A 17,984-nucleotide genomic window follows, 5' to 3' on the forward strand; every position below is an offset into this window, starting at 1 on the left:
AAAACAAATAAAAGCTGGTGAGCTTGTTAATGTGGCATGAAAAGGCTACGTTGTGTAAGTGGTTTTATTGTGTTTGTCAGTGTCCCTTTTCAGTGGAGTGTTTCTGTTCCCAATCTGGAATAGAAATAAAACCATGGATTATATCATTTAGTGTAGTGTACGTTCATTGTATTTTAGTGATACTTCCCTTTTCATCATTGTTCCTGGACTTGCTTTTTAGTTGCCTATTGTATCCATCTTTCTATGTGCTGCTGGGTCAAATGGAAAGCAGTAAGTGAATTTTTGTAAGCATAATGTACAGCATCTTCTACCGAGCTGCAAGTTTGATACAGATGCTCATATAAAAAGGGGATTTTTTTTTGCACAGTATTTTCTGAGAAACAATGTACAATTAAAACTTAGGGAAATGCTTTTAGACAAAAGGGGGCATGTTACATGCTGGGATTTGATTTATGTCTGCTCATTTATTGGTGTAAGGAAAAGTGCTGATACAACTTCAAAGATGGCAAGCATGGATTGTTTCTGCTCCAAAGACCTCACCTTTACTACAGTGTCTTTTAAAATGAGAATTTGCTGAGCCCAACTCCACAGCCATACTTGCAGTACACTTGCTGCTGGTTAACAGCAGCATACACATAAGAAATCTCCAGGGTTTGTGGGTGTTTTCATGGGATATTCTTTGTCCTGGATCCGTGGGAGAAGGTCCTAATGCTGAAGCAATGACTGTTTAATGATTCGTCATTCTTAGTAGTCGGTACCTTTTTTCCTGTTTACTTTGCTGTGCTCCTATGGGCATTAATACACTAAATGGCTATTACAGAAATCTCCCTGATCCCGCTCGGTGTATTCTGTGGCTGGAGTCAGAGCCAGCGGAGCTCCACCTGAGAGGGGCGTGGCAGGAGCTCGCAAAGAACCCATGAGCTTTCTTGCTTACTTTATTGGTCTAGGGTGGCATTATTAAAAATACGCTTTAACTGACGCTCTGGTACGCACATGCAGCTCCTTCGTTTAAGAAATGCTACGTTTCGCTGTGCTGTGTGTAGGCCTTGGCTGCGGTGTGGGGAGCGGGCTGGGTGCGGGTATTTCCTCCCGCACAGTGCGGGATGTTTTCCTTGCAGCTTCTGCGACAGCTTGACTGCAGGTCGCCCTTCCCGGTGCCGCGGGGCGGTGACGTAAGGGGGTGGCAGTGCCCCCTCGGAGCCGGCCGGGGTTCGGGAAGGGGTCGGGAAGGCGGCAGTGCCCCCGGAGCCGGCCGCGGGCGCCGCCTGGTGGCCGCTGCTGCCCCTCCCGCCGCCGCCGCCGAGCCCTGCGGAGCAGCCGCGTCCGGTCAGAGCTCCTCCTGCACCGTCCTCAGCCCACCGAGGGAGGGAGACAGCAGGAAATAATAAAGGCAGCGAGCCTGAGCCTGATTCTGAGCTGAGGAAACAGAATCAGACGAGAAACGCCCCCGCGTACGCGGCAGTCGATGTGCTCCAGCCCCGCGATCCGTGGGCTCGGGGAGCAGCTTTTCAAAAAAGGCTTTAACTTAATACTTGCCTTTACAGGGTAACTTTCCTGTTGCATAGGCAAACCTGTCCTTACTTCTCCTGTTTTTCTTCCCTTGATAGTCTTTCTCTTGGAGAAAAAGTACAGGGAATTAACTGAAATGACTTTGTGTTGCTGTAGCTGTTACAGTCCAATTTTCTTTTATGGAGATGAACTAAGATAAACCCAAAGCAGAAAGAAAAGATAATTGAACACAGAAAAGGCAGTTATAAATTCTGCTGGTGATTCCCTAATTTTGTCTACTTCTGCTAGAGCATTGTGACCACAGCACAGAGGCTTGGCCCTTCTGAGACCTACGAATCCTCCACCAGCACAGGCTGCCTAAAGCAGCTATTTTTCTGTTCACAGTATATTAGCCTGAAGGCAAAAGAAATAAAAGGAGACCTAATATGGTCAGGAAGAACCACGTAAAAGGTTGAATGCAGAAATGCTTGATCATAAAATCAAAATCTTATTACGCTTATGTGTAATAGGGGTTATCAAAATTAAGATTGCTAGTGCAAATTTAATTAATGTCTTGCAGCATTGTCAGTGCTTAACTTTGCAGCCTTAATCATGTGCCTTTAGTGCTGTTTGTGGAGGAGACCATAAATGCTTCCCAAGGTCAACAGGCAGACCTTTGCTACTGTTTTCATTAGGACTTTACCACAGTCCTTCTCTGGAAGTTTAAATACACACTTGAAGTTAAGCTTGAGCGAAAGGGTATCACTTAATATATGGTATGTGATTGTATTGAAAATGAAGAAAGGAAAACTTGGTAGCACCCATCAAAGCTGTGTGAGGGGAGTGAGACAGGCTTCATAGTAGCTGTGACATCTGTAATATGAGAAGGAATTTTGTGGCCCCAGCTCTCTGGGTGTTAATGAAATGTATCTGTGCTTTTGCCTCTTTCAAGTTAGTCTTCAGTGATACCCTGGATCAGTCTCAGACTGTGAGGATAGGTCTGATTCTATGCAGCAGTCCTTGATAGGGGGCAAGGGAGCTCAGCTTTGATACTGCAGCCCAGCCCCTCCACAGGACACCTTACTGGCTCTATTGGTGGGAATAACTTCCAGGAATGACTATGCCTAAAATCCACAACTGCTGTGGAAGACCCAGAGGCAATATAGAAGCTGGCTCTACACATCTTTGTAGTCTCTTAAGTGTGGAGAAACTGCAGCTTTTTGCACAGGAGCAGTTTTGCCAGGAGTTTGACCTAGTGCATATTGTTTTATAATTGCATTCAATAGTGAATTAATGCTGTTTTGCACTCGGGATGCCTTTGAGGCTCACTGGAATATAATCTGGCTCTGCTGCTCAAAGGAAACCAAGGAGGGCTCTGCTATTTCTTTCAAGTTGTAGTATTCTTTCTGATATAGTTGCACAGTTAACTGTGGCTTTCTTCTTTGGAATGACCCCACTAATTACATTGAAAAGACGGATTTAGTGTCTTTAGAGAGCATTTTATACAGCTGACATTTAGATGGCTAGAGGATATTGAAGGTGATCCTGGAAATGACACACCAATACCCTGCTGATGTGCCCAGGAGGCTGAGGAGACACTGGTAGCTGGGTGGAAGCTGCAGTGAAGGCACCTGAGGAACCTTTTCTCACTTTTGTCTGTGGAACAGAACCTCCTCAGAGGTGGAGGCAGAGGCGGGTCCCTCCACACTGAGCAGCACAGAGGTCTCACTGCCCACTCCCTCCCTTCCCTGACCCTATGTAGTCCTCCCAGCTCTGCTTGCTTTCAAATATGTCCATTGCCATCTGACAGAACTTTCTAGTTCTACTGGTTGGAGCAGCTGTTCCTGCTCTTGCTTTCCAGGTTTTGACCAATAGCAGATATCACTGTTGACTTCTAGTAGAAAAATGCAAAAATATTTTAAAGAAATGAAGTAAGCATTGAGTTGCAAGCTGGTGTGAGTTTCACTGTTACAAGGAAAAAGGCAGGACATGCAGGGTAAAAATAACACTCAGAAGTCAGCATTATGGATTTTGCTAGTCCAAGGAGCTATGTGTTTTGCTTACCTTTAAGTGTAAACTCCTAATGTTTGCTTCCTAAAAAATGTACATTAAAGAAGGTGACATCATGGACAAGCATGAGGTTCCTTACAAATAAGCCTGAATTTTATCTCCAGCTGTTACTTCTATTTGAATTTGCAAGCATCCCTTTCCCTTCTTTGTTAAGGTCTCTTTGGACCAGGTTTTTTGCACCTGTTTTAATATGCCTCTGTCTTTTTTGGGTTTGCTTCTTTTTTGTTGTTTTTCTTCTCATGCCAGAAGAATCCCACTTTTCTGTTGTCAAGGGTTGTGCTACAGGCCAGTAACATCTAGGCCACAACCCTATGGACTTATATGGCCATGCCATGTGACATGGTACACAGAGCCTGGATATCCTGTGGACCAGTTCTGAGAGTGAATTTCTTTTGTTGATGTTTTACAATTGTGGATTTGATTAAAATTCTTAGTGTTGTGAATGTAGAGCTAGGCTTTATCTTTGGTAATGAATGCTGTGGTGTTGTATGGGTTTGCAGTACTTAGGCATTGCATTTACTTTTGACAGCTGCAATAACACTTTCTCATTAACTATCTTCTGAAATCTCATTTCATGATGTCACAAAGTTACTACTTTCAGCTCACCAATATAACCCAAGTCCCTACTACAGCATAACTCAAAAGATTGCTGTAAAAATGTACTATCTCTTGGTTTTTCAGTAGGTGAATAGGAATAAAATTATGAGCCTTTAAACTAAATAATAATTTTTTCCTTGTAGCCTGAGATCTGTTCAATCAATAATCTTTCTGCTAACTCTGGGGAGAATTTTAGTTGCCTCCATAAAATGTTTTAATTATTTAAAATCATAAAATATAAGTAGGCACAATTTGCTTGGAACTCATTAGGGAAATATATGAATAAGAAGAAAAGATAATGTTTTCATCTGCATTAATTTAAAGCAGTCTCTAAAATACGAAATCTAATCCTGGGAAGCAGTGACTTATCAGCAATGTTTACTTTTCTTATAATAGGAGTAAATATTAAAGCAGCTAGTTATGTGCTTATCCCTACAGTACTGCACTGAGCCAAAAAGGAAGATAAATAACTTGTCTGAAATCCCACATTAATTTCCCTCTTTTGCAGGTTTTATGTTTGTTCATTTCCTTTTTCAAAACATTGCTTTTAAAATTATTATAAAACAGGTGACTTGGAAACCATGAGTAGCTGCAAATGCATGAGACCAATTTGTGTGTGATTAGAATTATGCAGAGGTAATGCTTTATACTTGGCAGAGCCTTTCATCTCAGTGCAAATCACAGGCACAACATGCAGCAGCAGAGAAATGCCACAGCCCCGGCATAGGGCTTGGCAGACCAGAGAGCAGAGCAACTCATGGGCGAGGAAAGAAAATGATTCTTTAAGTTTCTCTGAAGAAACTTCAGTGCTCACTGTTGCAGGAAATGCTCATTTGCAGGACTTAGGTGTGCAAAAGAGGGAAGAATCGGCTTTGTCATTTCCTTGCTCAGTACTTGTCTGGGATGTCATCAGCAATTCTTCCCCAAAAGATGCTGCTTCTTTCCACATTTTCATTCTGGGAAGGACCTCATACTGCTTCCTCTCCAGTTAAAATGAAATGAGCAGTAAAATCAAATGTGCTGCAAACCTTTCAGAGATGGGCCCAGATCTTTTTTTTTTGTGGGGGGAGCTTGTAGTTTATTTGAATGTGTTGATCTAGCTGTTGTTTGGAAGAAAGGGTAGAGCTGCTCAGCATGGTCACATTCCTCAAGGTGAGGAGGTGCCAGGGATGGAGTAGAAGACCTGTGCAGTTTCAGTAGATGGGAACGATAAAACCAAGCAGTATTAATTCTTCACTAGTAGGGTGTTGTAGTTTAATCCCAGGTTGGCAACTAAGCCCCACACAGCTGCTCACTCACCACCTCTGCTGGGATGGGGAGCAAATTAGAAGGGTAAAAGAATACTTGTGGGTTGAGATGCAGACAGTTTAATAAAAAAAGGAGAAGCTGTGCATGCAAGCAAAACAAAATAAGGAACTTGTTCACCACTTCCCATCTGTAGTGTGAGTAGTAGCTCAGGCAAGTTATCCTAGTTCAGCAGGTGGGACCATTTAACACTGTGTGGGGGTGATCAAAGCTGAGTATTCTACCCCTTCTATTCATTTCCCAAGTACAATGGACCATTAGCAGCAGCTGCCCAGCCTGAGGGGGCATAGCTGCTATGGGCCATCAACAGTTCAACAACACCTCATGGCTCCCAGAGTTAATCACCCATTGTGTGAGTCCCTGCCCTGGGGGAGGGACTGGGTGCTCCCTGAGGGTATGTAAGTGGTGGGTAAGAAGGCCTGGGGAACCTCTCCTCGAATCCAGAGGAGCAGCATGACCTTGACAGGAGGAGACCACCACTCTCGACCAGACTACAGCCATCACCTGCACCAAGAGGTTTTTCACTTCCTTTTGCTTTGGACTTGGGGGAACCACGTGGGTCTCAGCACAAGGGCTAACAAACCCCTTCGGGTTTGTGCCCCAGGACATTGAGTTATACTGCTGGGTTTTGTGAATTGAAAGCCGTTCCCCTTTGTGTCAGTGTATTTATTGTAATATTATTATTAAATTTTAGCCTCTGACTTACAATCTTTCTTGTGGTGAGTTCATTTCCCCTGCTGGTTCACCTTTAAACCAGCACACAAGTGTATTACCTGAGAGGGGTGGGCAGACCTGTGAACTTCCATACATGATGTCTCCATTGGAGAGATATAAAGACTTGCATTGCATTATTAGGTGGTCCATTCTCATCACCTAATAAAAGCCTAAATTCCCATTGTCCCTATAAATTCCCCAAAGCCGATTCACCACTCGAATTAAACCATAATCGTATATTATCAGCAGTCACTTTATAGTAAGGTTGAAAGATTAAATGCAGTTAGTGGTGATGGATTCCAGATGCACAGGACAGAAGCCTGAGGAGAAGGCCAGCTTCTGAGCAACTACAAGACAGTGTAATGTATTCTAAATATTTGATTCAATTAAGCTTCCTTCTGCTCTTTGTTTCAGCTTACAGATGGCTCATCAATCTATAGTTTAGGGACACATTGCTATTCTTTCTAATGGTAATTAGGTGATCAGGATGGAGACAGGTTTGATGAAATGCTCACACTATGCTCTGCATATTTAAAAAGGAACAGAGTCCAAAGCAGAGGCAAAATGCTAACCTGCTGCTGCACCTGGCTTCAACCTCAGGCACTCATAGGTCTTCCCCTAGCACAGGTAATGGGGACTTTGCCAGTTCCCACCACTCAAGAACAGGAGTTTTTGAATTCATGAACTATGATTGTTTGTATTGGTTTTGATTGTTGCTAAACTGTTATTTGACAGTTTCTTGCAAAAATACTCATGATACCTGCCCATTTTTGGCTCAGTTTTACCAAGAGGGTTCTTACAACTTGGAAAGAGTAGCAAAACAGTTGCAGATCCTGTGATCAACCTTCCAGTGACTTCTGCATGTTTGCAAAAAGGCCATCTTGGTACTTTTAGGGCAGGGTATGTATTCTTAACAGCGTGTAGCTTACTCACGATTATCAGCTATAGCCCCTGAAAGCAGGAATATTTGAGAATACCTCAGCTGTGAAAGTGTCCCATTTTTATGTTTTTAAACCCCTACGATTTTTTTGTTATCTACTGACAAAATTGTAAAGTAGAACGTGGCTAGAAGCTTTGCATGCAAATGTATAATTATCCTGTACATTCCTTTAGCCACTCCATCTGAGAGCTGTTATAGTCATTAAGAATTTAATAAGGTGTTATTTCTTTTATGCGTATAAGAAATTTGAGGCATGCAGAGGTTTGAAGCTCTAAGGGTAAAACTGCACTCGGGGAAAAGAAACTGGGCAAACTTTACCCTATTTAAATTCTCATTTAAGAGCCACACGCACCTAGTCCTGGCCTTCTCCCAGACATGGATTTTGCAGTCAGTCCTCAATGCAGCAAAGTACTTAAGCACATCCTGATACCCTTTGCTGAATCAGGGTTTTAAGTGGAAGTGACAGAAATAGAATTGATCTCAGTCATAACCTCACTCTGAAGCCATCAGGCAATTCTTCCTTTCTTCACTGTTCTCCCAGTGCAGTGTGCTAGGACAAGTGTCTGAGACAGGCAAGACCCATGCCATGAACACTAAGCCACCCAGCTGGAATTTCAAAAATAGGAGCCAACTACACAGTTGTAAAAATTCTGAGAACTTTGTCCAACAGTGCCTTGAGTCATTCAGGTGCATTATTTATGCAAATGGAAGAAGGATTCTCTTAGCTGTGACACAGCTTCCCTACAGAAGGTCAACAAATCTAAAGATCTCTTTCCTCTATATATATGGTACCCTTCTACTGTTACCAGTCCCCCCAAACAGTTACCAGTGAAGCTTTTGTCTGTACCATTTTACTTTTGGTTTCTTGTTTAATTAATTAGGTTTTATCTAGTAAAGATTTCAGGCTGAAGTTTTGTTACATGCTGCCTGGGGAAGGGAATTTTTGCTTGCAGTAATAATTTGAATAGCCAGTTAACATCTGTACTGCATCCTTATACAAACATAATCCTTCTGTAAACTTGCCACCAATGCTCTGTGCTTGCAGATTTCTAGGAAACTAGCACCTAGCAAGTTGCTTCTTTGTGGGCAAATGGGAGGGAGAAGTGTTTTGTTTTACTTCTTCTTCATCTGCTCTTCTCCTTCTGACTTCAAAAAATTCTACCTGCACTGATACTTAGGTTAAAGAAACCCAGTCCTTTTGCACAAAGGTTTCAGAAAGTGCAAATACTGTATTATAAATATTTTGCAAATACTGTTTGTCCTTTGGCAAACTTTTAAAGAGAACTTTTTTTTGTCAGATGGTGTTTATTTGAGGCTTTTTATGTAGTAACCAAGGATAAAAAATGACTTTCAATATTCTTAGTTTGAGAATGCTAGCAATCACTTTGATGTCATTTCATTAAAATCTATTTTTCTGTCATAACTATAAACATTAGTAAATTCCACTTTGCCTTTTGATTATTCTGCTACTCAAGAGCCTCTTTTAGGATAGAAAATTACTTTGTTGCATTGACTCACTTGGAACTCACACATTCTGTGGAGGGAGATTTTTTTCGACCACTGTCTTACAACAATGATTTCAAGTAACTTTGTTTTATTACAATTAAGAAATCACAGTAGATCTCAAAATAAATCTCTTTTCTCTACTTAGGCGCCCTGAGGACTCTGCTGCTCTAAAGTCTGTTTTCCCAGGCTATGCTATCCAGTGGCAATATAGGATAAATTACCACCTTTGATACTGCTCCAACTGCATTTTTCCTCATGATCCTATGCTGCTTGTTACTTCCCATCTGCTGGACTTCCTCGAGTTACAGCTTGAATGCTAAGGTGACTCCATCCGCCATGGGGAGCATGCTGATACTGACGCGGGAATCTCTGAGCAGCTTCTCGTTGAGGCGGTGGATGCTCTGCACTGCCAAGTCATCCTTACTTGGTTTTAGCACCTTTCCACTAAAAAGGACCTATTGAAAAAAGAAATGTGATGCACCTCATTTATTCCAGTATGGTCCTTGGACCACAAAGGAAGATTTGGAAAAAGTCCTGCATAATTTTTAGAACTTATTTATTTTATTTCAGAATTCTAATGGCTTCTGACATGGAACTCTCATTAGTAAGTGGGATTGGAGTCCACAGAATTTGCTAATTGTACTTCTACTATAGATCAGAAGCCAAAACAAAGATGTTGTTTAAACATAGGGGTTTTTTTAAAGCCTCTATTCAGCTGCCACCATAACCCTAAAGGTGCCTGAAGTTTAACATCATCTGTTTCTAGTAAATGTTATCAATTAATAACTTATTGGTAGTTACTGATTAAAAGTACTACTTTTGATCTTGTGTAAGGACTGTACAAGGTACTGTACATTGTAATGTAAGTATGGTACAATGCACTAGAAGGCAAACCAGAATAATATAGAGTATTCTCTGTAGTGAATTGCAAAAAAAAAGTTTAAGTTTCTGTTATCACAGACTGTTTATGTACTAACATAAATTTAACAAATCACTTTTTACTTAGTGTTTTATTCCTTGCTTATATTAGTGTTTTAAATAGCTTACTTTAGGTGTTTATGTTGAATTTGATTTTTCTTTGTATAACAAGGCACACAAGTTGCAACTGGCAGCCCAGTTGCAGGTCAGAAATCACTTTACTAGAATCCCACTGTGACTTTTTTTCCTTTCCCACTGCCAAAAGCACTAACTCCCTGTGCTATTACCACTACAACTGCAGTACTTACATTATCAATGGCTATTATTCCCCCTTTCTTTACGAGGCGCAAACATTTTTCATAGTACTCATTGTAGCTTTCTTTATCCGCATCGATGAAAGCAAAGTCAAAGGTTTCTGCTTCTCCACTGGCCAACAGTTCATCTAGATGAGCAACAAAGTGAGTCATTACACCCTGGTTAATGCTGTGTAGGAGGACATAATCCATTTCTGTCAAAGTTCTCATTAAATGATGTTTTTTGTTGCCTTGACCAGACAGTCTATTCCTCTACAGGTAATTACTAGGAAAGTTTATCCCACAGAAACCAATCCTGACATGATGTATGCCATAAAATGTACAGTTACTGAGTTCTGCCTGCTTGGGAGTTCATGGAATAGCTCTGAACCTGCAGGGTTGGCTGGGACTGCTGCAAGGTGCAGTAAAACCAAGTCAAGCAGTTTGAAACTGGACACACACTACACCTTCAGCTGTTTTTGAGCCGACTGAGAACTGTTTTCTTGAGTGGATTATAATTTTTCTTACATTTATGGACAGGTTGTTGAAAATTAAGTGCCATGACATGGGTCACGAACAAACCCTGTCAGAGATATTTGTCACAGCAAGACTGCTGTAAGTAGTCCCTCTCTGGGCCAAGGCAAGTGAAATTCAGTTTTAAGTTCTCCTAAACAGACTTCTTGACCAAGAACTCCAAACTGCCAGTTGTGGAAGGCTGACTGCTGTCTCCCAAGGTTCTCTGCCACCTCTCTCACCAGCCCTTACCCTCTGTCAACAGAGCATTGTTTTTCCTGAAGCAATGCCTAGACAAAGCTGTTTGATAGACTTCAAGGACAGTGAATAGTAGCAATCTGCTTGTATTTGCCTCTTTGGAAAAAGAGGGATGAATTTGGAAGTAATACAAGGTTATGAATGGATCTGTGGATCCATCAAACGCCTTTGCTGGAAACCTTCTGCCTCGAATAGTCCTAAAAATTTCTAGCATTTTCAGAATACTTATTAATATTTCCTCTGGCCCAAATTTTCTCCTTCCTTGATCAAGAAAAGTAATTGCCTTATTAATGGCCTTGCATGCTTGGCATATTCTAAATCTGAACTTCTCTGAATACAACTCAACTACTGTACCCTAAGTTTTATTTTGGCTCCTGAACTTTTTCTGCACTTCAGCCCTTTCAGAAAACTCTTCCTGTCTGTAACAAAGGAATACTTGCTTAGAATGGACAATGGATAACAGAAACTGGGCTTTGTCTAATTAATCTGTTTTAATCAGCTTTCGCAGAAGTAGCTGACAATAGTACTTCATAGATTAAACAAAGTGATGGACAGGACAGGTGAGTGACCAGTATTTTAGGTTACTTACCAAGTGTTTGAATTGCTGGCTTAATCCGCAAGTCAATTTTATGCTCTACTCCTGCCTGAAATGAAAAAGAAGAGAGAGTTGCTAAAAGTGGTCAAGAAATAACCTGTTAGTATGTTGCACTTGGGGAATGACTGATGTTCAGGTCATTTTCTATTTCTAGGTTCCAGACACTACTTATTTGTCTGCCCAAACTAAACTCTTTCAGCTTCCTTTAATGATAAGAATACTACTGTGTGAAAGTGCAAGTTGAAAATACTGAAATCTCTTCACCTGTAAATGCTGCTGTCCCAGATGTGTAACAGGAGATGCTGCTTACCTCCTTCCACAGTGGCTTTCCAATTTTGGCATAGTCCTCGTTTATATCACAGGCAATAACTCGGCCATTATCTGGCAGGACAAGTGCCATATTCAGGGCATTATAACCTGTGAAAACCCCTAGGAAAATCATAAGAGTCATCAACACCTACCATATTGTGGAAAAAAATAAATAAGTAGTGAACTACAGGGCTCTCTTGAGGAATAAAATCCCCAAAGGAGTCAAGGATGGCAATTTGTTAATGGATAGTAAAGGCTTTTCCCTCCATTTTGATGTTATGGTGGGTTGGGAGAAACTTTTGTCTCCTGGACAGACAAGGCAGAGTAAGGTCTTGCTTTTCTGACCAAAAGTAACTGGAAAAGCAGCAAAATACCAGGGCATCATAAGAGCCAGGCTAATAACAAAGATGGTGGGAACCCACAGCTGGCTGTCCAGTATCAATCTGGCTTTGGGACTACCTGTTACCATAGGTGCATCATGAAAAGTGGATTGGTTACATGGCCTGTGCAGCCAAATACTTTGTTCTGGCAAGAAACTAATACAGGAAGGAAAGAATACACCCTGTCCTGGAACTGCTGGAGACCGAGGTGGTCTATTGATCTCATTTTTTCAGACTGCCTCAGAACTGATGAACCATCCATGCTGATGCCAGAACTACCGAATGCACAAAGTGGCAAGTGCAAATCAACACTCCTATTCATGCGGTAGTTTGCCCACCTCTTTGCCAAGACAGGTATGCAGTGCCTCACTGCATTTGGCTATCTTGTGTTAAACATGACTGTATTTGGAGAAGAACAGTCAGGAGTTTTATTCTGCTACAAGTGACACTCTTACCTATTTCAATAACTTTCTTGGCTTTAATGAGTTTGACTAAGTTTGCCATAAGCTGGGCCTGGTCACAAGACACCATCATTCTGCCCCAGGGATGTTCAGCAGTGAGCTAGAGAGGGGGAAAAAAACCAACACATTGTAACAAACAAACTCCAAAGCTACCAAACCAATATTCTAGGGAAAAGAAAAAAGTGAAACTCCAGGGAAAAGAGATACCTCCACCTTCTCTCTCTGGATGGCTTTGTGCACCATCCATGAGCCAGAAATTGGTTTAACTGTAACTAAGGAGGGTGTGGTGTGTGTCATAAACAGTAAACATTCAAAGCAGTAATAAGCCCCACCAAAGTTACCATGGCTGTGGCAAACTCAGCAATGTTTATAACTGGTGAAAAATCATAGAGAAACCTTGACTGTGAAAGTCCTTTATTTCTGTGAATGTACATAAACAGGTGCACTTCCTTCAAGACATGTAGAATGTTTTTATGAACTGCTGGGTACTGCCTGTTGCCAAAGGTCAGACCACATAGTTCTGGTTACACAGTGCAGAGTTGGAGGAGCTGTACCCATGTCAGGGTGGAAGGGCTCCTGGCACTGAGGAGGGGGCAATGGGAGAAGTACAGCTGTGCCATGCCAGTTGACGGGAAAGTATGTCCTCCCATTTCCGTTCTGCCTCTGGAGTTCATTCCAACCAACCTGTTCCAGTACTTAGCATTTAATTGATTTTATACAGGAGCAATTTGTTTCACCTGAAATAACTCAATCCTGAGTCACAATGTCATGTCTTATCTTTGATACTGTAGCCTGCTGGAGGATATCACCTCTCTGAGCTACAGGTTCTTTATATGCCAACTAAAATGAACAGAAATTATCTGTTCAAGTCAAAATCCAGTGCAGCCCAAGCAAATGGACTTGGGAGACATGGATAGAAAGATGTGTATGCCAGTACCATTAAATACTCACCTAGGTAGCCCTGAACATTGAAGAGTCTGGGTATTACCAGTTCAAAAAACTCCCTATGCAAATAAGATAGAGGAAGGAGTGTCCCAAGGATCCCAGCAGTTCAGGGGGAGCTGGGGGTGATACTGACCAGACGCAGCTTCTTTAGAACTGGATGTTCCCGCAAAGAGTGATCCAGTATGTATTGCCAGAGAGGACTGCTTTTCCCAATAAAACTCTTGGATGATTTGGGTGTCCCAAAACCTAAAGAAGGGTATCTTTTACCTACAAAAAATAAGGCATAAGAACATTTTTACTTTTCAGTTATTGCCTTTCTAAATAAAGCAAGCATTGATGTATTACTAAAGGTTAAAAAGTTCTTTGCTCTAAAAAAACTGTGAACGTGGAAAATGCAATGTAGCGGAACAGCTCAGTGGGCTGCCCTTTTTTTCCGCCCCTTTCTCTTTAACCTCTAAGATGTTCAGCCTGCAAAGGCTCAAAGGGAAAGGCTGTTGTGTTGTTCAGTGGCTGATGTGATGGTTATAAGCTGCCATACTCTTACAGGACAAGTTTAAACAGAGAAAAATGAATGAGAGTATTTTCTTAGTCTGGGGCCCTTGTTTTGCAGATGAAAGGAAACTGCTGGGGTTTAGGGCTGTCAGCTGATGTATCTTCTCAAGTCTCGTGTTCTCCTCATGGCACTGTCCTGCCCTCTAGCCAGGGGAAATCTGGTATTGTTCAATGGCTTGTTTAGCATGAAACCAGTAGGCAAACAAAGTAGGTGCTGGAAGTTGAAGCTGAAGGACCCTTGAATGTCTATTCAGATACAGAACTGATTACAGCTTTGATGCCCAATGCTTCTTTTACCAAATGGGTCAAATATACAAACATATGTCCTAGTAGTTATTAAATAGCAAGTAGTTATTTTAATAGCAAGTTATCCTTGTTATTGAAACCCACTTATATTTTGAGGGATTTATTTTCTGCTAACGGCTGTGTTTTGCAGACGATCACGCCGAGGTGGAGATGATTTCAGCAACTGGCTTGAAGTCAAAGGGTAAGTAAGCAAGTGGTGGAGTTACAAACCCAGCATCAGTTTGCTTTCCCTGGAGGATCGTTCTTCCGCTGATCGCGGGGAATGAAAGCGAAACTGTTCCTGGAAGACAATGCTGGGAGCAAGGCCCGCACCGCGGCGTTCCAGGGATGCCAAACGCACGCAGGCAGGGGCCGGGCGGGCAACACATCCTAGTCTTGGCTGGCACCTTGGCCCCGGCCCCACACTGCGGTGGCTGGATTATACGGAGCGGCTTGGGCTCTAAGAGCATCAGTGTATTTACTGCCGTAGCTTAGCGAAATAAACCCCTGCCCGTAGGGCAGCACCAAGGGGTCTGCTCCCCCGACGGCCGCTCGGCTGCACTCGCGGCGGCTCCTGCCCGGCCCGGGGGAACCTGCCCCGGCGCTGCGGTCCCCGCGCCCTCAGCGGTGGGGACACAAGGAAGGCGCAGCCCCCACGTCTCACGTGTGTGGCGGGTGCTGGGGGGCGCTGCTTACCTGCCAGCACACCCGTGGCAAAGGCAATCCCCAGCATCGCCGTCCCGACGGCCACTTCTTTGGGCACGCTGAGGAGCGGCATGTCGGAGCCGGGCAGGCTGGAGAGGGAGCGGCGCAGCCCGGGCGGGCACACGTGGGATGGGGAGGGAGCGGCTCAGTCAGGGCGGGCACACGGGGGACGGGGCGGGAGCGGCTCAGCCCGGGCGGGCACACAGGCGACGGGGCGGGAGCGGCTCAGTCAGGGCGGGCACACGGGGGACGGGGCGGGAACGGCTGAGCCCGGGCGGGACGGGGCGGTCCCCCCGCCTCCGGAGGGCGGGGTGAGGTGCCCGTGGGGCACGCCCGCCGGGTTCATGGAGACGCCGGTGGGCTTCGTCTGAGCGGCTCTTGCAAGCGCTCGTACGCGGCGTGCCCGATACCGGGCTCAGTTGGGAGGGTGAGAGGGTGGGTCATCCCCGGCAGGTGCGCGCCCTCCGCTCGGTGACACACGTGTCCTGGTAGTTGTTTGCTGTTAAACTTGGATGTGGTGTGTAGAGAAAAACAGCACCTGAAATTTGTACCCGCACCTCAGAGAGTGGTTCTGGTACGGCTTTGCTGCAGTCTTGGTTTTAAAACACACCCAAATGTGTGAGCTGGTAAGGGGCTCTGATGGAGGAGCTTTTCACAGTGTCCCGGTGAGAGGCTTGATCCTCCAAGCAGCCCAGGAAGCGAGCCCTCTTCTTCCCCCAGCACAAAGGTGTTTGCAGCTCAGGTGCGAGCCAACTCCTTAGCAAAAGGCATGTAAGATTCTGAGACTTCAGTCCTGTGACCTGTGAGGTTCCTGGTGAAAGGGGCCAAGGAAGATTCTCTGAGAAAGGAGGAACGGGGCTTGGTTTCCTCTGCTGCTGTTTCAGCCCCCATCTGCAGACCTTCCAGGCAAGGTGCAGCAGTAGCAAGGGCAGGCTTGGTTAGGGATCTCCGCTCTGGCCTAGCCTATTGCTGAAGGAATTGATGCATAAGCCAACAGTGATTGTGAAATAATCTTTTTTATGTCAGCCTAAATCGAAGTTTGTTTTTTTTTCTTTTGTGAAACGACCCTGCAGTGTCTTTTGCAGATAGGATGGGGGTTTATTCTTCATTTTATGGAGTGTTTGAAATACGTGAATTTTGAAAAACCCAAGCAAGATGTGAAGTTCTATCATTTTGTGGCTCTGTGGGAGATGAAATGAGCAACGTTGCACACAGACCAGGAATGGAGTGGGTTGCAACCTGGCCTCCACAGACGTAGGATGAAAGTAGGCAGAAATTCCCTTTTGGCATATAGTCAATCTCTAGAAAACTAGATGAATTGTGTGTTGGTAGGTTTGGATGAAAACTTTTCAAGTATTTTCCTATGCTAGCAAAACTATCTAGTGTCAATGCAGTTAGAAGAAAAAGATTATTTTTAAAGTGCACCTTAAGTGCAGGATTAAATATATCACCAGGGTATTTATGGGAAATGGGGTTTCCCATCACTGCATTTTTAGTGTGTATTAGACCTTATTTATGAAGACTTGAGACTAGAGCTCTTGTATCTCTTTTGCAGCAACTAGTCATGTCAATCACTAAGGAGAGTGTTATGCTTTCTGATTTGCAGAACAAAGCAAGACCTATGATCTGTCTTGGCAGGTAAAATAACCTTCAGTTCACTTGTAAAATTTATTTGATTTTGAAAGCTGGGAGTGTTGTTGGTTTCTTAAAGGCTTTTTTTGCATTCAGTATCTTGTCACTGTCTCTGTGTGCATTTTGCTTTGGTAATTGTTTGTAAATGTAAATTTTATCCCATCTTTCAGAAGATGAGTTCTCCGGAGGCACTGAAATGTGTCAGTTTTAGGTCAAACAGAACCGTGGGAGACAACTCTTCCAGCGGCCATAAATCAGATTTGTGACGGTGCGGCTCCATCTAGTGATTCTTCTCTACAACTACAGCAGGAGAGAAAGAACTAGGAGTTACACGTTCGTTTGTAAGCTTTCAGTGTTGTGTTGGCCTCTCGACTCGACGACATGTCCCATTTGAAGCTCTCTGCGATCTTCGAGTTTCTGAAATCTCCAAGAGAACTGGTGAACGGAATTACAACATACATAAACGCGTGCCTCAAAGTCCACCCCTGCCCCCCAGGCTGTTACACAGTAATAGCTTACCTGTGATCGCAGTGTCAGGTGCTTTACTATATTGCTGTAGTGGCAACTTATATTTCCTTTAGACAAGGAAATGGATTTTCAGGCATCAAAGACAAGATAAAATACTTTCTTAGTGGGGTAAAAGAGCTAAAGTCTTTCAACTGAATAAAATGAAGCCAGCTGCTTTTCTTTGAGCCATTTCAGTTTTCATTTACATAGTTCTGTGATGTATTACTGAACAGGAAACTTTGATTAATCTGATTAATTAGACAGACATTTTTAGTGTGCTTTGGTTACTTGAGCAGTTAAACATTTTGGTAGATTTCTGCCCACTACTTGTGCTGAGTAAGGTGAAGGCGACCTAGAGATAAAACCTGAATGTGATATGGGCTCAGATACACACCTCACTACTCTCTATCTATAAGGTCAGTCCAGTTGCATGGATTTCACAGGAGATCAGGATTTCTCCCAGTGTTGTGGTCAGTAGGTATATGTATTTGCTGTACCTGAAAGTGTCTTCTTCCTGGAACTGGAGTCTTGAAAGAGTTAGGAGGCTATTGTCAGCATTTTCAGACTGGAGCCAGAAAGTGATTGCTTTTGTGAAACATATGGAGTAGGACAGACAGGATAGTCAGTGGCTGACCTGAGAGTGTTCAAATTCTCACTTTATTCATATTGATAACCTCTCTATGGTTTCACAGGCACTGTGTAATTGATATAAGTAATAATCTGTTATTCTATCTGTATATCCTCATACAAGACCTAGATAAATCACTTGGTGGTGTCTTTTACAGGACTGTATATGAAATTATTATTTTTTATTCATAATTGAGTTTTCTTATTTCTTCCAATTGGTTTTGCTATTTTATTTGTTTGTTCCATCTCTGTTATCTCTCTAGTGTAGCGTGTGCTTACCATTTCATTTTGCAGTTCTGTAATGCCATTTACTGGCATAACCTCCTTGACCTTAGAGATACTCATTCCACACATATGTTGTAGCAATTTTTTTTTGCCATGAAT

At 43.1% G+C, this 17,984-nt stretch overlaps 1 protein-coding gene across 1 annotated transcript; it reads right to left on the reverse strand.

Moving 5' to 3' along the window:
• Positions 1–8,691: 8,691 nt before the first annotated feature.
• Positions 8,692–14,985, reverse strand: COMTD1 (catechol-O-methyltransferase domain containing 1). Its single transcript, XM_071564083.1, has 7 exons — positions 14,826–14,985; positions 13,426–13,559; positions 12,342–12,447; positions 11,508–11,626; positions 11,192–11,246; positions 9,847–9,980; positions 8,692–9,075 (listed from the first exon to the last, which is right to left on the reverse strand). The coding sequence occupies exons 1-7, from the start codon at positions 14,905–14,907 to the stop codon at positions 8,923–8,925; spliced, it is 783 nt and encodes a 260-aa protein (XP_071420184.1). The 5' UTR covers positions 14,908–14,985; the 3' UTR covers positions 8,692–8,922.
• Between the last annotated feature and the right edge of the window lie 2,999 nt (positions 14,986–17,984).

Source organism: Pithys albifrons, chromosome 9 (assembly GCF_047495875.1).
Source record: "Pithys albifrons albifrons isolate INPA30051 chromosome 9, PitAlb_v1, whole genome shotgun sequence".
Lineage (NCBI taxonomy): Eukaryota > Metazoa > Chordata > Aves > Passeriformes > Thamnophilidae > Pithys > Pithys albifrons.